Source organism: Pygocentrus nattereri, chromosome 25, assembly GCF_015220715.1.
Source record: "Pygocentrus nattereri isolate fPygNat1 chromosome 25, fPygNat1.pri, whole genome shotgun sequence".
NCBI classification, from domain to species: Eukaryota; Metazoa; Chordata; class Actinopteri; order Characiformes; family Serrasalmidae; genus Pygocentrus; species Pygocentrus nattereri.
In genome coordinates this window covers 5,832,077-5,853,475 of record NC_051235.1, presented here as the reverse complement: position 1 = coordinate 5,853,475, position 21,399 = coordinate 5,832,077, and the positions used below count along the sequence as shown (strand labels likewise).

General features: G+C 44.7%; 1 protein-coding gene across 5 annotated transcripts in view; it reads right to left on the bottom strand.

Annotated features, from left to right (window-relative positions):
* The window catches only part of add3a (adducin 3 (gamma) a), a 178,464-nt gene that overhangs the window by 16,061 nt on the left and 141,004 nt on the right, over nt 1-21,399 (bottom strand). For all 5 annotated transcript variants that reach the window (XM_037534541.1, XM_037534540.1, XM_037534543.1 and 2 more), the window contains 8 exons: nt 17,985-18,123; nt 15,946-16,097; nt 15,537-15,617; nt 6,125-6,274; nt 5,623-5,766; nt 5,062-5,160; nt 3,247-3,420; nt 1,593-1,844 (listed from right to left, as the gene is read on the bottom strand). In XM_037534541.1, coding sequence (XP_037390438.1) covers nt 1,593-1,844; nt 3,247-3,420; nt 5,062-5,160; nt 5,623-5,766; nt 6,125-6,274; nt 15,537-15,617; nt 15,946-16,097; nt 17,985-18,123 — 1,191 coding nt within the window. The remainder of the gene's footprint in view (nt 1-1,592; nt 1,845-3,246; nt 3,421-5,061; nt 5,161-5,622; nt 5,767-6,124; nt 6,275-15,536; nt 15,618-15,945; nt 16,098-17,984; nt 18,124-21,399) is intronic.

The window sequence follows — 21,399 nt, the reverse complement described above, 5'->3', positions numbered from 1 at the left end:
CAAGGCTGGTTCCCTAACCAAACTCAACATTCATAAACACTTCATGAGGGTAGTCTGAATTTAAAGTGGTACCATTAAGATGTAAAGTCATTCAGAGTGGCTGGTGTGAAACGGTTAATTTGTAGAGAAACTTGCAGACTTTGTAACATTTGTTTACAGTGGTGATGGCAACCATACGTGGCAAATGTCAACACAAATATAGCCATTTTATTTACTATCCAAAACCACCAGTGAGCCCCTTCATGAGTCTTTACGTGTAGTGTTGACAGTACGAAAGTGGTACTTCTTTAAAAACAATTACAAAATTACAAAAGGTACCATTGCGATATACAATACACGCATATACCTCGCCACCATATTTGTACATATTTGTATATAAAGAATGCAAAAATTGCATGTGAACATCTAACTGGAGGCACTTTTACAGTCAAACTCTTCAGACATCTGGTCCCCATCACCACCACTGTAAAGAAATCCAAGTACAAGCTTTTCTGCAATGAACCATTTTACATCAAACCACTCAATTTACATCTAAACTATTTACATATGTAGGGACTTTGGAAAAATCTGTGCACTTCCACTAGAAGCCACTAGAGGGCGTCACTAAACCAGCCCAACTAACTGATGTGCACAGACACTGCCAGACACGCCCACAAGCCAGTCTGTGCAGCCGAACGGTTCATGACCGTCCATTTGGATGAAGCTTCAGTTCTTACAAGCGCACACAAACTTGCAGCGTTCATATTAAGAAGTCCCAAAACGGCATTTTATTTTCGGTTTATGTATTCAGTTTTACAATATATAATGTGAAATGAAGTGACAGCGTTCTACTTAACAGCGTTCTACTTATGAGCACAATCTCATAAGATGTAGGCCAAAATGAAACTGCTCGGTCACCGTCATGCTACACTTAGCTGGCCATGCTTTCACTCTTAACTGACCAATTACAGTGCTATAAGCCAGGCTAACACACATACTGTCCAAAAGTTTGTAGACACCTGCTAAACCAGTGTTTCCTCTGAAATCAAGGGTGTTTATAGTGAGTCTGCCCTTTTTTGGCAGCAGTAACAGCACCTAATGCTCAGAGAAGGCTTTAAACTAGATGTTGGAACACCGCTGTGAGGATCTGATTGCAGTCAGCCACAAGAGCATTAGTGAGCTCAGGTACTGATGTTGGATGATCTATGGATCTCTCCAGCTCACACTAAAGGTACTGGATGGCATCACTCGGCTCCACGGTCCAATGCTGGGAGGCTGCACATCCCTCTCGGTGATGCTTGGCATTGGCCACAGTGACCTTAGACTGATGTGCTGCCATTCTATTGGTCGATGTTTTTCTACTGAGCTGTACGTGTGCGCCTGAAGCCTTCTTTAGCAAGGGGCACACATCTTAAAGTAGCTAAGCAGCCAGAGTTTACCATTTGGGAGGGGTGTCTCAATACTTACGGTGTAGTAAGCAAACAGAAAAGCACACGAAAAGTGTCCTCAATAACATGTACACCAAATCAAAAGCTGCGATTAAGGGTGCAAGCTAAGCTTTGTAGTCCAAAGTTGGGTGACCTGTTGAAAATCAGGCTTTCTGAAAAGCTTACCATGGTCCTGACGCGCACGCTCTCCTCGCTGCTCCCGTCAGCCACGTTGACCTTGGTGTAGCAGTTGGGGGAGTTGAGCCAGCGGGTTTTCTCTCTCTGCTGCCGCTGCTGCAGAAGCTTGAAGGGGAGGCGCGGTACCTCGTCCTCATCAAACGAGAAAGCAGTCACCGTGGCCGGGATCTCCACTTCGCTCTTGTGCCGCGGCTTGTCCCGCACGATTGGGTGCCGATAAGCATAGCCCGTCCGGTAACCCTGCCGAAGAAAACAGGCAGAGTCAACACATCAGCGGAAGAGAGATTTAAATGAGGTTTGAATGGAGGAACATAAGCGTTAAATATCAGACTGAATGTCGTGGGACGGAAAACGACGTCGTATCTCTACAGACGTGATTCTGTAAGTTTGCTGGTGCAGTTAGTTCAGAGTTCAGCTCCAGTCCTGAAACCCCTGAACTGTATAACTGGGTTTCCTGGTTAAAATTCCTGACATTATTAGCTAATTAATCCCGTCTGGAGCTGAACGAGGTGAACAGCAGAGAGGAACACTGAACTATACAGTGCAGGGGCTCCAAACCTGGAGTGAAAACAATGAATTAAAGGTCTGTGAGTCTCTCGTCTCTGGGCTTCTGTCGCGTCCTGCAGGTGAATCGTTCGCAAAGCACAGCTGATTGAAGGCGTCATGCAGCGCAGTCACTCCCTGATTCAGTCCCTAAAATGACGACTATACAGTGTGACGTCACGTGAGAATAAAGATCACGCTGGTGAGATTAAATCGTTTGGCTGGTTCAAGACAGATATAAAAGCTACACACACTGAGCATTTTGAACTTCTGTTCAAAGTGCTGGCTTGAAATGCTATGCTAAGTGTTTGATGTCGATTGTCATAAAAATGGAAATCTGCTGGAATATCATCATAAATTCATTTAAAAACCACATTCATGCCCGAGTACAATTATGCAAAACGGGATGGGGCTGGAGTTCATCATATCTTCGTCATTTTTACCATACAAAAGAAACATTCACCAAATATTCCAAATCTGTGTGTGTGGCTTTTGTAGGTCATGTAGAAAAGTTAGCAGAACTGCTTCTCCACTTAAAAAAAGTGGAGCTTAAAAAAGGAAAATTCAACAAGAATCTGGAGAATATCTGACTTCAGCTTCATATCACTGAAGAATTAGTGGTGGGCGATAAATAATTGCCACCCCCCCTTTGAAGGCATATGATACCCTAAATGTAAGGAGGAGCTGAACTTTCCCCTCCTCTGCTGTCACTGCAGAAGGGCAGAGCAGCGCTAGTAGCTGATAATGAAGTGATGCTCTTTATTTGAGGGTCTCATTTCATAGAGGAAGATCTCAACCACGACCCCTGTAACTCAGTTCCAAGGAGCAAGGCGACACTCGAAAACTGGTTGGGGTAAAATTCCCTCCCTGCTCTGTGGGGCCACTCCTCACCTCTACCAAGGAAAAAAGTACGGCTTGCAGAGCCACCATCGCTGGGAACACGGACGCAGTTGACTCATCCGAGATGCATCCAGCTGCCTCAGTCTGCTGTTCCTCCCTTGTTTCCCTTTCAGCTCCATGAATGCTGCTATAGTCACGCTGTCATTACGAGACTGAAACCGTGCTGCTTTAGCCAAAGTGAAACTGTCAGCACACATACCAGGTTGTCCAGCATCCTCATGAGGGACTCAAACTCCAGTTCTCCGATTTTCCACTTGTGATGGGAGCCCAAGTTGACGCCGACCTCAGCCACGCCCTGCGTCCGAGACCTATACTTCTCTAAATCCAACACAATCAGGTTTTCCACTCCTCCAGCACAGGAGAATGCATTCACCTGTGGGGGGAGGGAGGGAGAGAGACAGAGAGAGAGAGACAGAGACAGAGAGAGGGAGAGGGAGAGGGAGAGAGATATGAGTTATTCCCACTTATATATACACATACATACTCTTAAGAAAAAGGCCTCTAAATGATTCTTAGCTTTGAGAGAAATGGTAGAGAACCTTAATTTGCTAAGCTCAAAAGGTTTTCCACAGTTGTGCAGCTCATTAACTTAAATCCAAATGCCTATTATGGAACCGAAGTGGTTCTTTTATTGCATTACTCCACAGAACACTGACTGGCACCTTCACATTCAACCAAATCAAAACGCTTCTCTTCAGCCACATAAACACAGGCGTGGAGTTTATTTTTGGTTGTGGAAATGCAGCAGGCTTAGGCGTGTACTTTAATACTTTGTTTTGCCCCAGAGCTTCGGTTCCAAGCTGGGATTTTGCCCTATTGTTAGAAAAGAGGCAAAACTCCCCCAAAATTCTCTTCAACAAAGCACATGCTAGTGCATTCCTATGTAGTGAACACACACTGTTTGTGTCTGTTCTTCTAACATGAGAAACAAGAGGCTGAAAAGGAGGGAGAAGGAGGGAGTTGGGGAGAAAAGAGAGGAAAAGAGCTAGAGAAAAATCCTGGCACCAACCCCACCGCATTACGCAATGCCCTCATATAGCGTAAGCAACTGAAACAGGACACTAGGGGTGGGCAGCACGAGGCTGTTACTGTTTACATGACAAATGGCATCATATGCTTTTTTGAGAATGTTTCAAATGTACTGAGAATAATGATCATATAAAGAAACATTAACTGCATAAAAGCCACGATAACAAATAGCTTGGTTGCCAAATAGCTTTTTTAATTCATTTATTTTTCCCCAACTGTAACATTTCATCCCGTTCCTATTTTCACTAAATACTTCATTTTTTACACTGGAATAGGTTTTAATTGTTGCCACGGCATTATTTCATGTCCAATGTCAGGAAAAATGTTCACGTTGTCAGGCTGACGTGGCGCAAATCCCATTTTTATGCTCTAATGCGACTCAGATCTGATGTTTTCAGAGCTGTGTGGACACAAATCTGACCTTTTCAAATCTGACCCAAGCTTCTTAAGCTACATTCATATTATAGCCCTAGTTGCTCAAATCCGATCTCTGACTCAGTGGTTCTCACTCGTTTAGGTAAGAGACTCAAATCCGTCATTAATGTGATGAACTAGTGTCCTGAAATGACCTCATGAGCTCCTCCTCCTCAGTAACGTCACGTGACTGAATCACTGCATCATCAGCACAAACTAACGAGCAGAACGAGCTTCGCTGAGAAGATCATTAACTCTGATCAGCTCTCAGCTTCATTATTAAAGCCAGACGGAGGATAAAAAGGGGAGACGAGCTGCTTTTCCACCGTTTACAGGCTTTAACGTCTGTTCGGCGCTGCTGCCATGGTAACGCTGAATGATGCCACCAGCACAGTGGAAAAAAGCACATGAAATCAGACACGAATCAGATTCACGGTCATGCGACCTTAATGTGAACGCTCAGACTGGAATTCATGCTCTTTTGTCCCCACTGCGCTATAATAATACCCGATCCCCCGATCCTGAAGAATCGTGATGCTATTTTTGCCATGTTGTGACATGAGAGTCTAACCTGGATCTCGCAGGCGAGCTGGGCAGTATAAGTGTAGTGGAAGGCCTCTTCAATGGTCTCCCCCAAAGCCACCACACCGTGGTTCCTCAGAACCAGCACCTGCAAAACACAGACACAAAGTTTTCATTTGCCCCTTAACATCCAGCACATCAGAGTTTTTCCTTTACTTGCGGAGGGAGATATTGCAAGTCATGCAATGTAAGAATTTAATCAATATTTGATCATATCTGTATCAACAGGTATCAGAGTCTGGCTGATGGTGAAGGTGTTGGATTAAATATGGGAGGGGAAAAAAAGAATGGATGTGATCCAATACTGTAATAAATCCATCGTGAAATAGTATTCGCACTGTATAGAGTGTTTGAGTGGTTTGAGGATTATAGACAGCTTTTACATGTTCATCTTGATTTAAGTAGATTTTAGTATTGTAAAATCTGTGTGAAAGGAGGAATTTCAATTCTAATACAATACACATAAAAAACAAACAAAAAGGATTACAATTGAATAAAATAGTCAGGCCTAAGCTGAAGCACACGCAGACGCATTACGTCATGTTTGTACCTTAGCTGAAGGGCCGAGCGCTTTCTGGAGCTCCACTCTCTCCTCTTGTTCGTCCAGGCTGCCCTGGTAGTTGAAGTAGGCGACATCCCCCAGAATCAGGGACTCCTGAGAGATGGGCAGCAGACCACACTTCATAGACGAAACCTAAATGGTTATGGAGAGAGACCTCATGAAACGAGAGCAGGGCGAAAGAACACTACGTTAAATATGAGATCTTGACCTAAAAGTCCATAAACCTTCAGTTGTTTACTATGGTGGAGGGTGGAGGGCAGTGAATTTTCTACTTTTCTAAATGAAATGCATTTTTAATCGTCACTGAATGAGCATTCGCTTTCATCTGTAACTATTGGTTAAGGGAGAAAACGTTAAGCCGCTTTTACACATACACTTTTGAGTGGGAATTCAATGGCAATGAAACAGGAAGGGGTTCAGTGTGAACACAGTCTGTAGCCGAAATGCTTGTAAAACATCTGACGGTCAGCATCAGTCCAGGGCTACTCACGGCTGCTACAGCAGGGGTGTGTATGTGGATGATGCAGCGCACGTCTGGCCTCATGGAGTAGATGGCAGCGTGAGGGCTGAACCCAGATGGATCGATCTGCAGGTTAGTGGAGCCCTGATCCACCACATCGCCCAGAATATTCACCTTCACCTAGAGCGAGAGAGAGAGAGAGAGAGAGAGCGAGAATTACTGAGTTATTCCCACTGTTCTAATGAAGTGCTGCAGACCACCAGCACTCTATCAGAAATGATCTCTCAGGATACAAACAGAGGAAATCGCAGTTAATTGGGACATTACTGCGCTAATCAGCCATGATGCTTCCTTTCTGGTGGGCTGATTAGGGGGCTTATCAGGTTTAGCCACCCACAGACTACAGTACAGACCTTCATACACATCCACGACCAGCTTTATTTAACCTAAGAGTGAAGCTAACAACAGAGGAGGAGCAACAACTGATCTCAGATCAGTCAGAAGGGCAGTCAGTCAGAGCTGCGAGAGCCGATGAGAGATCCAGAGGACAAATTATGGAAAAGTGGAAGGAAAATATTCCTCCTTTATAGCCGAATGTGCTGTAGTTTAGTTTACAGCTGTTCTATAAATACGTCCTGCAGAGACCGAACATTCAACAACGTACAGAAACGCCCTTCATAAACCATCCAGCCAATGAGAGAGAGAGACAGAGGGGGAGAGACAGAGGGAGAGAGACAGACAGACCGAGGGAGAAAGAAAGGGGGAAAGGAAAAAGTGAAAAACAGTAAATAGGACAGAGTAGGAGAGGATGAGAAAAGAAAAAGTGAGAAAAGAGAAAGGGTGAAGAACGATTAAAAGAAAGAACAGAGAAATGAGAGCAGGAAGGAAAAAGTGAAGGAAAGACAGAACAAGAAAGAATAAAGAGAAGGGGTGAGAGAAGATAGGAGTAAAAGAGAAAGTGAAAGAATGGAAGAGAGTTTAAAAGAAAAAAAGAAAGAAGAGGGAGAAAAGGGGTGAGAGGAGGGAGGAAGACAGAAAAAGGGAGAGAAACGGATGAAACAGGAAAAGAGCAAGAAGTAAAAGGAGGGAAGAAAGTGGGAGAAGAAAAAAGAAAGGATGAATAACAGCAAGAAAGAAAAAAAGTAGAGGGAAGAAAAGTGAAAGAACAAGAAAGACAAAGAAAGAAAGCGACTGATAAAACAAAAAAGCAAGAAAGAAGTGGAGGAATGACAGAAACAGAACAGTAAAGAAAGAAAATGAAGACAGAAAGGGGCGACAGGAGGAAGATAAAAGGAGGAAAGGAGAAAGTGAGAAAAAGGGGGTGATGAGAGAGATGAAAGAAAGAAAGCAAGCAACAGCAAGAGAGAGAGCACGAGCGAGCGAGCGAGCGAGCGAGCGAGCGAGAGAGAGCGAGAGAGAGCGAGAGAGAGCGAGAGAGAGCGAGAGAGAGCGAGAGAGAGCGAGAGAGAGCGAGAGAGAGCGAGAGAGAGAGAGAGAGAGAGAGAGAGAGAGAGAGAGAGAGAGAGAGAGAGAGAGAGAGAGAGAGAGAGAGAGAGAGAGAGAGAGAGAGAAGTCAGGCAGTGTGTCAGATCTCAGTGGCGTCTCTATAGAGAACCTGCTGTGTGCCGAGCCTCATTAACACTAACAGACCCCCAGCACGCCCCTCACAGTCCATCAATACCTCATCAATAACCGTCCACTGCCCTCAGAGCCACAGCTGGAGCAGCAGGCCATCCTCAGAGCTGCAGGGCTCGGTTACGTAATGAAGCAGATCACGTGCTTTAAAGACGAACAGCCCTGCAGTTGAGCTGCTTCAGGCCTCGGGCTCCTAACGGCCCGGTACCAGGACCTGATTAGAGGCTCCTCTCCTCCTCGGGCTGCTCGGGCCACAACACCAGTGCAGTTCAGCGAACATCAAACCTACGCACGGCTCAGACACCGGGAACTAGGACTGTAGAGGGATCGAGGTCTTCAGACAACAATCAGACACCGTGTGAAACTACACAACACAACAAATAACAGTTTTAGGCCACAACGTCCCTTTAATGTGGCCAACAGGATGAACTGCAGTGCTGGTGTGTTTCAGGTGTTCAGCCCACAAGCTGTAGGGCAGAGGTCAGTAATAGGCCCAGACTCTGTCCTGGACCTGTAACTGATAAACTAAGGAGAACGATTTCATTCCGACGGATGGTCCAATTTTAATCAGTTTAACTCTTCTAGCTTTTATGGTGCTAGTTTAGCAGCCCGGGAGCTTCACCTAGAATGTTCCATGTAGAACCTTTTTGAAAAATGGTTCCATTTAGTGCCCAAAAAGTAACAATACATTAGAATAATGCTTCTGGGAGCTATATAGAACCACCTAAAGCACATTCTCCATCAATCTGACAAACACTTCCATGATGCAATGAACCCTTTAATCAATTGTGCTCATGCTTCTATATAGAACCACTGCCTTTACTAAAGAACCCTTGGATCACCATCTTTAGCAGTGAACTCGTCCTCGGCACAACTCTAAACAGTAGCAGCCAAGCTGAAGCCTGAACACTGTCAGAGCACCTGTCTGGACTTCAGCCAACACCACAGACTCGAGCTCAGCCAAACAGGTTCTTCTCCATGCAGAACACAAATAAGCGCCTACGCTCAGCATGAAGTCTGAAGAGGCCTCTAGGAATGGGAGTGTGTATGTACAGTATATTAGCACGGGTTCTCTCAGCTTCCCGCAGTCGTCCTCTACTTCACCTCTGCTTGCAGACGGCGTGGAGAACACCGCATGCCAAAGTTCCACTCTGAACCCAAAACGACCTCGTGCCGTCTGCCTCGCGCTCTCAATCACCCGGATCTACCCACACCAGGCAAAGAGCTACTGTCAAAACATCAGATAGTGATCTCCGCAGTGCTCAAACAGTGACTGAGATAGTGAGCGCACACTCCCATTTCTATTTGTTTACACACTTAAAAACGATGGTTCTTCAACGGTTCTTTAGTAAAGAAACGTCGGCCTCACTTTATTTGGACAGACGACTATAGTCCCCTACAGATCATCTACAGATCTTCAAATTGTTGACTATCTGCTGAAGCTCAGCTGGCTCTAAACAGTGGTGGGATTAGGGTTAGGATTAGGATCAGGACCAGGACCAAGGTGAGGGCTGGGGTGAGGGTTTAGGTTTTGGGTTAAAGTTAGGGTTAGAACAGAGTTAAAGCAGTCAATTCAGTAGATCTTTAGCTGAATGTAACCTGGAAGTAAACCAAGTATCTAAAGCATCTGAAGTGGACTATCCAAACAAACTGTTAACTAAACGTTTATACAGAACCATGAACACAATCAAAGGGTTCTTTAGATTGATGGCGATTTGAAAAATGGCTCTATATATAGTACCTTAAAGGCTTCTATAATTGGAGCAAGCCTGACATCATAAAAACAGAAGAACCTCTTTCTGGTGCTACATAAAACCCTCTGCAAAAAGGTTCTAAACAGATCTCTAGCACATTTTCCATCAATCTGAAGAACCCTTCCATGACGCAACAAACCCTTCAATCGGGCAAAGGGTTCTTTGAGTGCTCATGGGTCTATATAGAACCACTTTCTGTACTAAAGAACGCTTGAACCATTATTTTTAAATGTGTAGGCTTTCAGGAAGGGAAAAAAAAAAAAGAACAAACGCAATGAGCTCAAGCTGGTGCAGGCGTCATTTTCTCCATTCATTTTGCTTTTTTGTTGGTTTATTTTATGTCTATTCCTGTAGATGTGCTCATACTAAATGCGTAATCTGGTTTTGTATCGGTCTTTGTCTTGACTGTGTCCATGACTTGACCACGACTCGACCACGACTCGAACTCTCGACTACAACATAACATGACATCAAGGTCATGATCGCTAGTCGCTGAACATTGCCATGACCGCGGTGTGTACAGCTCTGGCTCAAAGGGCTGCACAGTTTAGTGATTTTCGGGCCCAAACAAACTTCGCTGCCAGATTTAGGAGTGTTGGAGCAGGGAAAACGGTTAACTGTGCTGGGCTCCGGACCTCAGTCCCCCACCTCAGGTTACAGAACGCAATCAAATGTGCGGCACATGCAACTCACAGCCAGTTTCAACAGCAAAGTCAGCTTTAGTCCTGACAGATCTGCATCTGAGCTCCTCTAAGGAGCAGGACAGCCAGTCTTGGTGCTTTAGGGACTGCAGGTATCAGGGTAACCCGGACAGTAAGCCTCCCTTCTTAGCTCATTGGCCTCTTTCAGAGCGTGGCAAAGTACTCCTGCACCTGGGCCGACTAGAACAGTAACCTCCTGCTTACTCTAGAGCCGGACAGAACAACAAGACTGTTACTGATACTCAGCTTAACATGTTAAGACTCACATTAGCCAAGACAATTAGTTCAACACTTGCTTTTGGAAGACGTCTTGGTAGATTTGCTATCGATCATTCGGTGCTTACGTTACAAACGAGACGACCGTTACTGCTGTGAACGACGTATCGTAAAATGGTTTGTGGGATTGGAACTTGAGATTTCAAGCTTTCTAAAGCTACCTTGCATCACTATATTACAATGCATAGAAAACGATGTATAAAAACCAGAAATGGATGCTTAGAGGGAAGAGTGCAGGTAGTGGTACAGTGACCTAGATAAGGTTAAAACCAGTGAATGAGAGGAACTGATTGTGTCCAACTCCAAGAACACTGGCTATTCTACGTCACAGCACCTGAGAAAAGAAGGCAGTTGTCCTACAGAACATTGAAAGGGATGTTAACAGAGCTTTCACCCCATTTCACCCCACACCCCTGCGTCTTAGCCCCACCCCTAGGTTTTGTGTGCTCACGTCTAGGGGCAGGGTGTCCCGATTCTTGTTGAGATACAGGGGTACGGGGAAGTGTTGGGGCTGCGTGACCCTCCAAACAGATTTATCTGAGACTCTAAACAGTGTTTTGACAAAAGGAAAACTGGAAAGATGGCTGAGCAAGAGACCACATGAGTATTTTCTGAAATACTGCATTTTATTCAATATTTGGCAATTATGATAACCACTGTATGATCCTAGTTTAATGTTGTTTCAGTGTATTCTGGTCCTTTTCTTCATAACAAGCATAAAAACTGCTCGTAGTGCACCGATGTCTTGGTAGGTAGATAGATAACTTTCCCGTTCCACCTTAAATAGTCAAGCAGTCATAGCCTCAGGCACCAGAACTGGGCACCATTTAAGGTGGAACGGAAAATTTGTTCAAGAATCTGGCAAAGACTTCTGTTTCATATCACTGAAGAATTAGGGGTCGGTGATAAGTAATTGCCCCCTCTTTGAAGGCGTATGATCCCTAAAATGTAACTGAAGCCCAGCAGTGAGGAGCTGAACCTTCCCCTCCTCTGCTGTCCCTGCAGACGGGCAGGGTCGCCTACAGAGCAGCGCCAGTAGCTGTTAATGAAGCGATGCTTTTTATTTGAGGGTCCCACTTCACAGAGGAAGATTTCAACCACGACCCCTGTAACTAAGTTCCAAGGGGCAAAGAGACACTCGAAAACAGGGGTAGGGGTAAAAAGAAGAAATAGGATTGGGCCGAGATCTCCTGCAATGCCAGTACGCTGTCAAAGCATTATACAGGTATGTATTACACACACCTGTCACTGACAACTGTGTAGAGGCGTGACGACAGACGTGGAACCAGCACGACTTGTGAGGTCTCTCATTAAAAAAGCAGCTGGCAGAACGCAAGCATTCATCCTCGGACTGATCTTTATCAGTCTGAGCTATCCGGGAACTCCATGTATCTGTAAAGCTAAATGCACGACTGCTACAAACGTGATCGTCATAGCAACAGAAAGTGGAACAGTGTTGAATGGTATCCGAGTCGTGAAAGGAGGGCCCTTGTTGAAGGCCATCGGATGCCTGAGGCTTCCACGACTTTTAAAACGCTCTGTGTTCTGCCGTCATCTGACCAGCAAGAATCTACCAAAACAGCAGCAGCTGCCGAAAGGGTGAAAAGGTCAAGTTTAACACATTAAGGAAGCGCTGTTCACGGAAACAAGAGAGACAAACATCTGTTTCACAATCTAATCCATCTTACTACAATTCAAAAAATGTTTAAGAGTCCTGAGCCAGCGTTTAAAACAGCAGTTCACTTCAACCCTGCAATAAGGCCAAAGAGCCAGTCACGATGCTTCTAGACTTCTCAGCAGAGCTGGGCGATACGGCAAAAATATAATAATCGCAATACTTCATGAAGGTTCCCAAAACATGATGCGTCACGATATGCATCTGATCAGTAGGAGCAGGAAAAAAAAACCCTGTATTGCTACTCACCATGTTTCAAGTCCCATGTGTCAAGCTCAAGGCCTGGGACAGTCCTAATTGGCCTGCAAATCATTTGAATTTTCTATTCTTCTCAGCCCGTTTCACCCTAAGATGCACCACAGTCCCCAGCATGCACTGCAACATAGCGTGCATTCCCACCCCAGTCCCCCTTCAACAACCTCTGGGCCAGGGGTTACAAATACACAGATGTGTGTTTTTAAATACATTTTTTTTTTTATTTAGAATGACTTATTTTTAAACCTAGTATTCATTGTCCATTTTACTGTTGCAGTTTTGGCATATTCTGAATAAACGATGGCCTGTTCAGGTCATGGCAAAAGGTTTTGGAAAAATTAAATAAAAACAGCTGGCCCACACATCTGCCCCACACATCTGCTGAGATTTTGTAATGTGGACCTTTAAGCGGCAGAGCTTGAGACCCCTGGGTCAACGCTTACAAGGCTGTAACCATGTATTTTATTAAATATTTGTACTGCTTTGCACTAAATCCAGACCAATTATAAACAGTTTTATTTATTTATTTATTTATTTATTTATTTAATAATAAACACTGATAGTAACACTGACATGGTGGTGGTGTGTTCATCAGTGTTGTGCTGGTCTGAGTGGATCAGACACAGCAGTGCTGCTGGAGTTTTTAAAAACACCTCTGTGTCACTGCTGGACTGAGAATAGTCCACCAACCAAAAACATCCAACCAGCAACATCCTGTGACCACTGATGAAGGACTAGAGGATGACCAGCACAAACTGTGCAGCAGCAGATGAGCTGTCGTCTCTGACTTTACATCTACAAGGTGGACTGACAGGGTAGGAGTGTCTAATAGAGTGGACAGTGAGTGGACACAGTGTTTAAAAACTCCAGCAGCACTGCTGTGTCTGATCCACACGTACCAGCACAACACACACTAACACACCACCACCATGTTAGTGTCACTGTAGTGCAGAGAATGACCCACCACCCAAATAGTACCTGCTCTGTGAGGGTCCATGGGGGTCCTGACCACTGAAGAACAGGGTAACAGAGTATCAGAGAAACAGATGGACTACAGTCTGTAACTGTAGAACTACAGAGTGCAGCTATACAGTAAGTGGAGCTGATAAGATGGACAGTGAGCGTAGAAACGGGGACATAATGTCATGCCTGATTGGGGTGTGGGTGTATCCACAGCCACACCCACCTCTGAACGTCTCACACAGCTCCTCTAAGTGCACTAGCACTATAACCGCAGCATAACACTGATATACATACACTGACATGCATATTAATCATTATACATCATTGATTTTTTTAGTACTGCTTTTATCCATTAACTAGTTCTAAAGTATGGGCAGGCCCAAATAAAGCACCACCTGGTACTTTAGTTCTCGATGAACAGAACCGTCAGTCGATTCATTCACATGAATTATCTAATAGCCCAACATTTGTTTTTGCAGCTCTAGTTCAAAGAACAAAACTGATCAAATCGTCATTGTGATTCCAGCCCTCTAGCTGATTCCAGATAACAGCGCCTTTGAGCTCCCATAGATTGAAACCATCTTCAGTTACAATACAAGGAAAGGCAAAGCATTAACGTCCCATCAGGCATGAACACACATGCCTGGCCAGCATGCTGGCCTGCAGGTAATCAAAGACACGGCGGTATTATGGAGAGACTCACGGCTGATTAGCTGCAAGCCAAGCATTGGCACACAGAGCGCAGGGCTCTCTCAAGGTCTGCCAACACTTCACCCTCCAAATCACGCCACAGAGCGCACACACCTACGCAGCCCTCTGCGCTCAAAGCTATCGGATTCTGTGCTGTATCAACTCCCTGTCTGTGGGTAAACAGGATATAAGCCTCAGATTAGGATGCCAGAATGAAAGGAAACGCTTGTGTTTTCATGCCTCCAGGCTCAGATTCTTAATCCAGGGATGGGCAATTCCACTTCTGGCAAGAATTTAAAGAGTTAAATATTTTTCGGCTCCGGCACACCTGACTCGACTCATCTAATCACCGAGCCCCTCAATGAGGTCAGTCATGTGTGCCGGTGCGGAGAAGTTACTGAAGGTGAACTGGTGTGTTGCTGATCTGGATCTGTTCTTTCCCGTCTTAAAGGGCAGGACGCGAGGTCAGCGCAGAGTTCGCGGGTAATCAAATACTCTGTTCCAGGTGTGAAAGAGTAGCCGATTGGTGATTTCATCGCTCAAAATGTTGCACAGGAAAGCAGAGAGAGAAAAAAAAAAACGGCTTCAAAAGTGAACACTTAACCTTTTTCTTTTAGGCTGTGACCATCAATTTTAGCAATAAACAATCAAGTGGGGGGAAAAAAAAAACGGACAGTCTAACCAGAAAATCGAGATGAAACCTGTTAACACATCCTTTACAGGGAACAAACTGAAAGAGGTCATATTTCTACTGAAGTTGGTGCATCTTGTTCGGTTGCTGAGTTTAACATACTGGAAAAACTTTTGTAAAAGTAGGATAACTTCAACAAATAAACAAATTGTGCATTAAGACGCGCAGATATACACTATACTTCCAAAAGTATTCGCTCGTCCGGTTTCACGCATATGAACTTGACACCCCGTTCTTAATCCATAGGGTTTAATATGATATCGCCCCACCCTCTGCAGCTATAACGCCATCTGGGACAGCTTTCCAAAAAAAGTTAGGAGTGTGTTCATGGGAATTTTTGAACGCTCTTCCAGAAGCACATGTGTGAGGTCAGACACTGATGTTGGACGAGAAGGCCTGGCTCACGGTCTCCGCTCTAATTCACCCTAAAGGTGTTCTACCAGGTTGAGTTCAGGACTCTGTGCAGGTCAGTCAAGTTCTTCCACACCAAACCAGCTCATCCGTGTCTTTATGGACCTGCTTTGTGCACTGGTGCTCAGTCATGTTGGAGCAGGAAGGGGCCGTCCCCAAACTGTTCCCACAAAGTTGGGAGCTGCTCGGCCAACCCATTCCATGAAGCTCTCTATGCTGTTCTTGAGCTGATTTGAAGGCCACATGAAGTTTGGAGGTCTGTAGCAATTGACTGCAGAAAGTTGGCAACCTCTGCGCACTATTCCCCCTTTTCTGGATAATTAAATACCAAGATTAATCGGAATGCGCATCATCGAGCCTGGCGCAATAAAAAGCAAAGCTGTGTGTTTACCAGATTGGAAGCAGAGGCCTCAGCGAAGGACAGCCCTCTGGGGATGATGAGAATGTGGTCTTGCTCCTTACTGACCCGGACCTACGCAAGCAAAAACACATTTGAGTGTTTCTGTCCAAGAACATCTATAAACAGCTGTGTTGTTCAATTGCTAAACAAAGCAGATTAAGTTGATTTCCTGCTGAGACTCTATAAAAATCGCTTTATTACAGTGCAGCTTTACTTCTCAGCCCAAAATGAATCAGTTGTCTGAAGTGGAGAGTAAAAGAAGCTCTACTATTTAACAACGACTTCTGTGCTAAACCTTTTGGGAATGAGCACTTAAAACGTTAAAGGAAAAATCACCAAAACTCTGGATAAAAACTCATTCTCAACAATAAAACCAAACGTGATGTGATGTGGTGCTCACAGTGATGTAGGAGTTGGCGAAGTGAGCCCAGCTGAACAGGTCCACTACCCGATACAGGCTGGCCAGCTTGCAGCGCGTCTGCTTCTCGCCCTTCACCATGTTGCTGGACTCCGTGCTAAACAGGTCATTGATGGGGGTCACCATGCCCAGACCTGGAGAAGAAGGACGGGCAACATTAGGAGAGAAATCGGACCTGTGTCCAAATATAGGAACTCAACCGTCTTTCCCATCTGCTTCATTTGATTTCACCTGATCTGGTAGCCACATGCTGAAGAGCTCTGCCAGCATATTAAGGGCCTACTGGAATATATACAGTTCAGGGAAAAGCAGGAAAGCAGATAAGAGTTGACTTCATCTACAGCATGAAAACCCAAAGTACTGTTCTAGATCAAAAGCTACAGCTGTCCAAATAACCTTATCTAACTATATCTAGTTCTGACTGTTCAGCAATTAACGACAATATCTTTAACAAAACTCAAGCCTCAGAACAGCTACTACTGCTTTAGCTACGTGACATATGTTTGTCCATTTTAACTGGACAAAGTTGGGCATATCTAACTAGTTTCAACAGTCCAACTAAGAAGAAAACTGTCAATGTGACTGCGCTACTGCTTTATGTACAAGTGGTCAAACGGAAGCTCAGTAAACGCTCATTACACGCATCTGACATAGTGAGTCTCACTGACCTTGAGAATGACACATGCATGTCAATACTGGCCAGGAACAACATGCCAATACTAATCTAATTGAGACACATGCTCTAAATAGCCAGCATGCGCTTACATGCCATCGATCGCTAGCTGAATGAGAGGCCACAGGCGAAACCACATGATGGAATAATGTTCTGCGCTGAACTAACTTACAGCCACTGTTTAGTTAGCACAGCCAATCACTGCTGATCTAATGTGTTTATTCTTTGGGAGCGTCGACAGCGGTCTGGTCAATTCAGTCATGGTGCGTCAATGCCCTAAACTTAAAATGGCCTTCACGCCAATCTAGACTGGACTTTGAATTCTAAGGAACGAAGAGGTTTACCCAAAAACATTCTCAAGTGGACCTTGAATTCTAGACCTTAGCACTTCTACAGCTCAAAAGACCTCCAAATTCTAAACTTAAGGAATTCTAGAGCTCAAACAAACCATTCTAAATGCTCATTTGCACCCTTCCAGAATACTGGTAAAGTGCATGAATAAACTTTAGAATTCCTGAAGTCATGTAGGAGCTCTAGAATTTCCAGAGTCCATAGAGATCCCAGGAATTCTAGAGGTCAAACACACCACAAGAACAAGTGCTCAAAGAGACCACAGACCTCTGGAATTCTAGAGGTCATACATGACTACAGCAGCTCTCGAGAGTTCGAGAATCCATTGAGATTCTCAAGAATTCTAGAGCTTAAATGGAGCTCAAGAGCTCCATAGTTTAAATTGGACATCTGGAAGTCTAGAGCTCAAACCACACCTCCAGAATACAAGTGCTCAGACCTCTGAAATTCTAGTGGCAAATTCGGGAGCCCATGAATTCAGGAATTCTACAGTCCATGGAGATCTCAAGAACTCTAGAACTTAACCTGCAGAATTCCACGGGTCTTTTTTTGAGCTCCGGCGTTTTTGAGGTCTGTTTATGTAGATCTTCCGACGTTCACAGCTTAAACAGATCTCCAGAATTCTAGCTCTACTGGAGCTGACTTTGAAATTCCAGAACGGATGTTATGCTGATAGCAGCATACCGATCTGTTTGGAGAGCAATGAAAGGGATTTTCTCTCCAAGTCACTGTACCCTCCATTGATTAGTTCCGCATTGCGGAGGCCTGATGAAGAACAGACCCACACGTGGAGAGCTGGATAGAGTGATGGATGAAAAGAGAGATGCAGGAATGCAAGGCCTTTCCTGACCGTTTCCCTTTCTGTCTTCATGCACGTCTCTTGCAAGATTTTATTCCGAGAGCTGTGTGGATGTAGGGCAGGTACAGGAGACAAGAGGAAACTGGCGGAATGCCTCCGTCTGTCGGGGGTGTTGGAAGGTACCACCCAGATACTCACTGAGGGGGGAGGTGGAGAAGCCAGCGATGGAGCTGGTCATGAAGAAGTCTGCGATTTGGCGCAGGGCGAGGAGGCCGGCTGGGTCATTGCCCTTATTCATCTGCTCCTGGATCAGCCCCTCCAGCTCGTCCTTAAACGCCTGAGAGAGAGAGAGAGAGAGAGAGAGAGAGAGAGAGAGAGAGAGAGAGAGAGAGAGAGAGAGACAGACAGAGAGAGAGAGAGAGAGAGAGAGAGACAGACAGACAGAGAGAGAGAGAGAGAGAGAGAGAGAGAGAGAGAGACAGACAGACAGAGAGAGAGAGAGAGAGAGAGAGAGAGAGAGAGAGAGAGAGAGAGAGAGAGAGAGAGAGAGAGAGAGAGGTTAAACTTGCTATAAGTTTGCTACAGGGTTGCCATGGTACTCCGGCCTGTTAGGGCTTAATCTGGTAGTTGTTACGTGGTTGCTAAGGTGTTACTAGCTGTTAAGATAGTTTAGATGGTCGCTAGGCTGGTTCCAGGTCGTTGTAAAGGTGTTCCTAGCCCATTGCTATTGTATGGAAGGCTGTTGTTTTCAAAGTGTTTCAAGGCCATGGCTGTGGCATCCCAGGCACTAAGGTATTGCAAGGCCATTGCTGTGATTTCGCAGCTGGGTATTAAGGTGTTATGAAGCTATTGCTTTATTACCCCAGGTGGCTGCCAAGGAGTTGTGAAGCCATTGCTATGGTGTTGCATTGCTGTGGTATCCCAGGTGGGTGCTAAGCTGTTGCAAGGCATTGCTGTAGTATCCCAGGTGGGTGCTAAGCTGTTGCTAGGTCAATATCCAAAGTTGCTTATATGTTGCTAGGCTGTTGCTGTGGTTTCCCAGGCGGGTGCAAAGGGGTCACGAGGCATTGCTGCGCTATCCCAGGTGATGCTAAGGTGGCGCAAGTCCACTGCTGTGGCATCCCAGGTGGGCGCTAAAGTGTTGATAGGCCATTGCTACAGTATCCAAAGTTGCTTAAGTGTTGCTAGGCTGTTGCTGTGATATCCCAGGTGGGTGTTAAGGTGTGTTGAGACTATTGCTATGGTGTCCCAGGTGGGTGCTAAGGTGTTACTAGACCATTGCTGTGCTATGCTAGATGGATGTTAAGGCGGTGCGAGGCATTGCTATGGTATCCTAAGTGCTTACCAAGGTGTTTCTAGCATAAGAGTGTCCAGAAACATTTGCGAGATGTAAAAATGACTTCATTTCAGAATGTTAAGCATTCCTCCATTCATACCTACGTTAAAAATTGTATGAAGGAACTGAGACCGGTAACAGCATAACATTCATTTAGCCGCTCGTTATGAATTTTATGCAGTTACTGGTTGTTTACAGGCTTTTTCAAACTAGTCTTAATCTGTAACTGGTGTTTATAAACACATGCAGTGACATTCATCAGGAAAAATGATAAGGTTTAGATGTTTATGAAACTCCTGAGACGCATACCTGCCCTGCGGCTCTAACAGCATCCTGCGACACTCGCTTTACAGCCTCAGTGCAGTGACTGCTTCTACTTTCTACACATACTTTAAAGCCTGAAAGGTTAGATCAGCCTTCCTGCCTGCAGAAAGAGTCCTGTGACTCTGGGATGATGACAGCCTGCTCAGAGTCAGTAATGATAGGTGTCAGGTGAGTGTTGTGACACAGTCTTACTCACGGTCAAGATCACAGCCAGCGTCTAGTGTAAACAAGCTCCAACAACTAATAATTAGGAAGTATGTGTAATCAGTCCAGTATCTGTAGAGCTTTTTGATGTCTGACTTGAAGCCACACCACATGAACAAACTCCTGTTTCGCAAATATACTACAAGTCACTGACATGCCACAACAACCACAGCTGGCACAGAGATCTAGTGACACCAAAAATTCAGGAAGGAACATTCACCACAGGCAAATGCGTCAGAAACCAGATACCGTGTGGGAAAATAGGGTCTGCCCGGCATATGGGACAGCTGATATCAGCTGATGTTAGTGACCATCAATACGGCTGGTGACGATTATCCATAACGTAAAAACAGAGGCTGTGCGTGAATTATGGTTTACAAAAAAAATAAAAATAATAATAAAATAAAACACACTGACCTGCATGAACTGGGGAGCTCTGGTATCAGCTCTAAAATTAATACCTTTTTAAGGCCATTTTAGAGTTTCTGCTGATTAGAGTTTTAAAAAGTGTTAAATGAGAACGGACACAGACAATTTAGCACTGTTTAATGAGAACTACGAAAATAAAATTCAATTCTACAACTTCAGGACAAAGTTAACGGTAATTTTAGCCCCTTAAAACCGGTATTGAAACATTTTCATATCGGTTGGGCCTAAAGGGAAGGTGTACTTCTCAACCCAAAACGTGTGGATCCAGAAACAATAATGATCCATTTCTTTTCCCTTTAAAGTTAAAGGGCCTCCAGCGCTCCAACGCTTGCATCCGTTTATTGACGTAACAGAACTGGCAGTTGGTGTTCACCTCTAAGCGCGTTGAGCAGCAGTTCAAAAAGATGTGGTGGTGCTTCACGTGTCTCAGACATAAATAAATAAATTAATTAATTAAAAAAAACCAAGTTTAACTGTCATTATAAGTGTAAATCTCCTTTAGCCATTTAGCCTCAGTTACCTCCTTGTTCTTTTGTTGGCATTAGGCTACATGAGGCAATAAGCAATCCGGTGATACTTCAGTCTACGCTTGTTAAAAAACAATCAAATCGTTTAGTTCTTTACCTCCGCCAATACGAAATCTAGCGTTTTCTTCTAGACACTGGCTCTCGAATCTGTGCCATCCCGACCCACGGCTCCATAACCAAAGCCTGATTTTATTCCACAGCTCTACAGATTGGTAAACAGAGCTTGAGACGGACCCTCCAATTCCTTACTTTTGAGCTTTTGCCCTCAAGCTCTGCAAAGGCTGGACCTTCCAATGTTCCGAAAATTGAGAGTTGAATCGATGGGGACCCCACAGCCATAAGCAGGGGTGGGCGATGTAGCTAAAATATTACATCATGATCCTTCATGACATTTTTACAATGCACGATATACATCACGGTTTTTCTGAAATGTAAAGACTTGCCAGACAAAAATATAACAGACATCGCCGCCAAGACCACCGACATCGCCACGAACACCGACAACAAACCTACAACTACAGAGATTTTATTCAACTGCACTGCACCAAATCCAATCAAACAGGACTAATTATGCTCACTTGGTGATGAGTGTTAAGCACTGACTATATCCACAATATGCTCAGAGAAAGCATGAGAAAATTTATCACGATAAAGATAAACGTCACCATGCTGCCCACCCCTGGCGAGGAGTCTAAGACAGCATAAATGGCCTCAGTCTCTGTGGGTGGATATGACGGCCCTCCCTCTGCGCAATAACTCGGCATGATGGCAGTCTGTTAGGTGCCATGAGAAT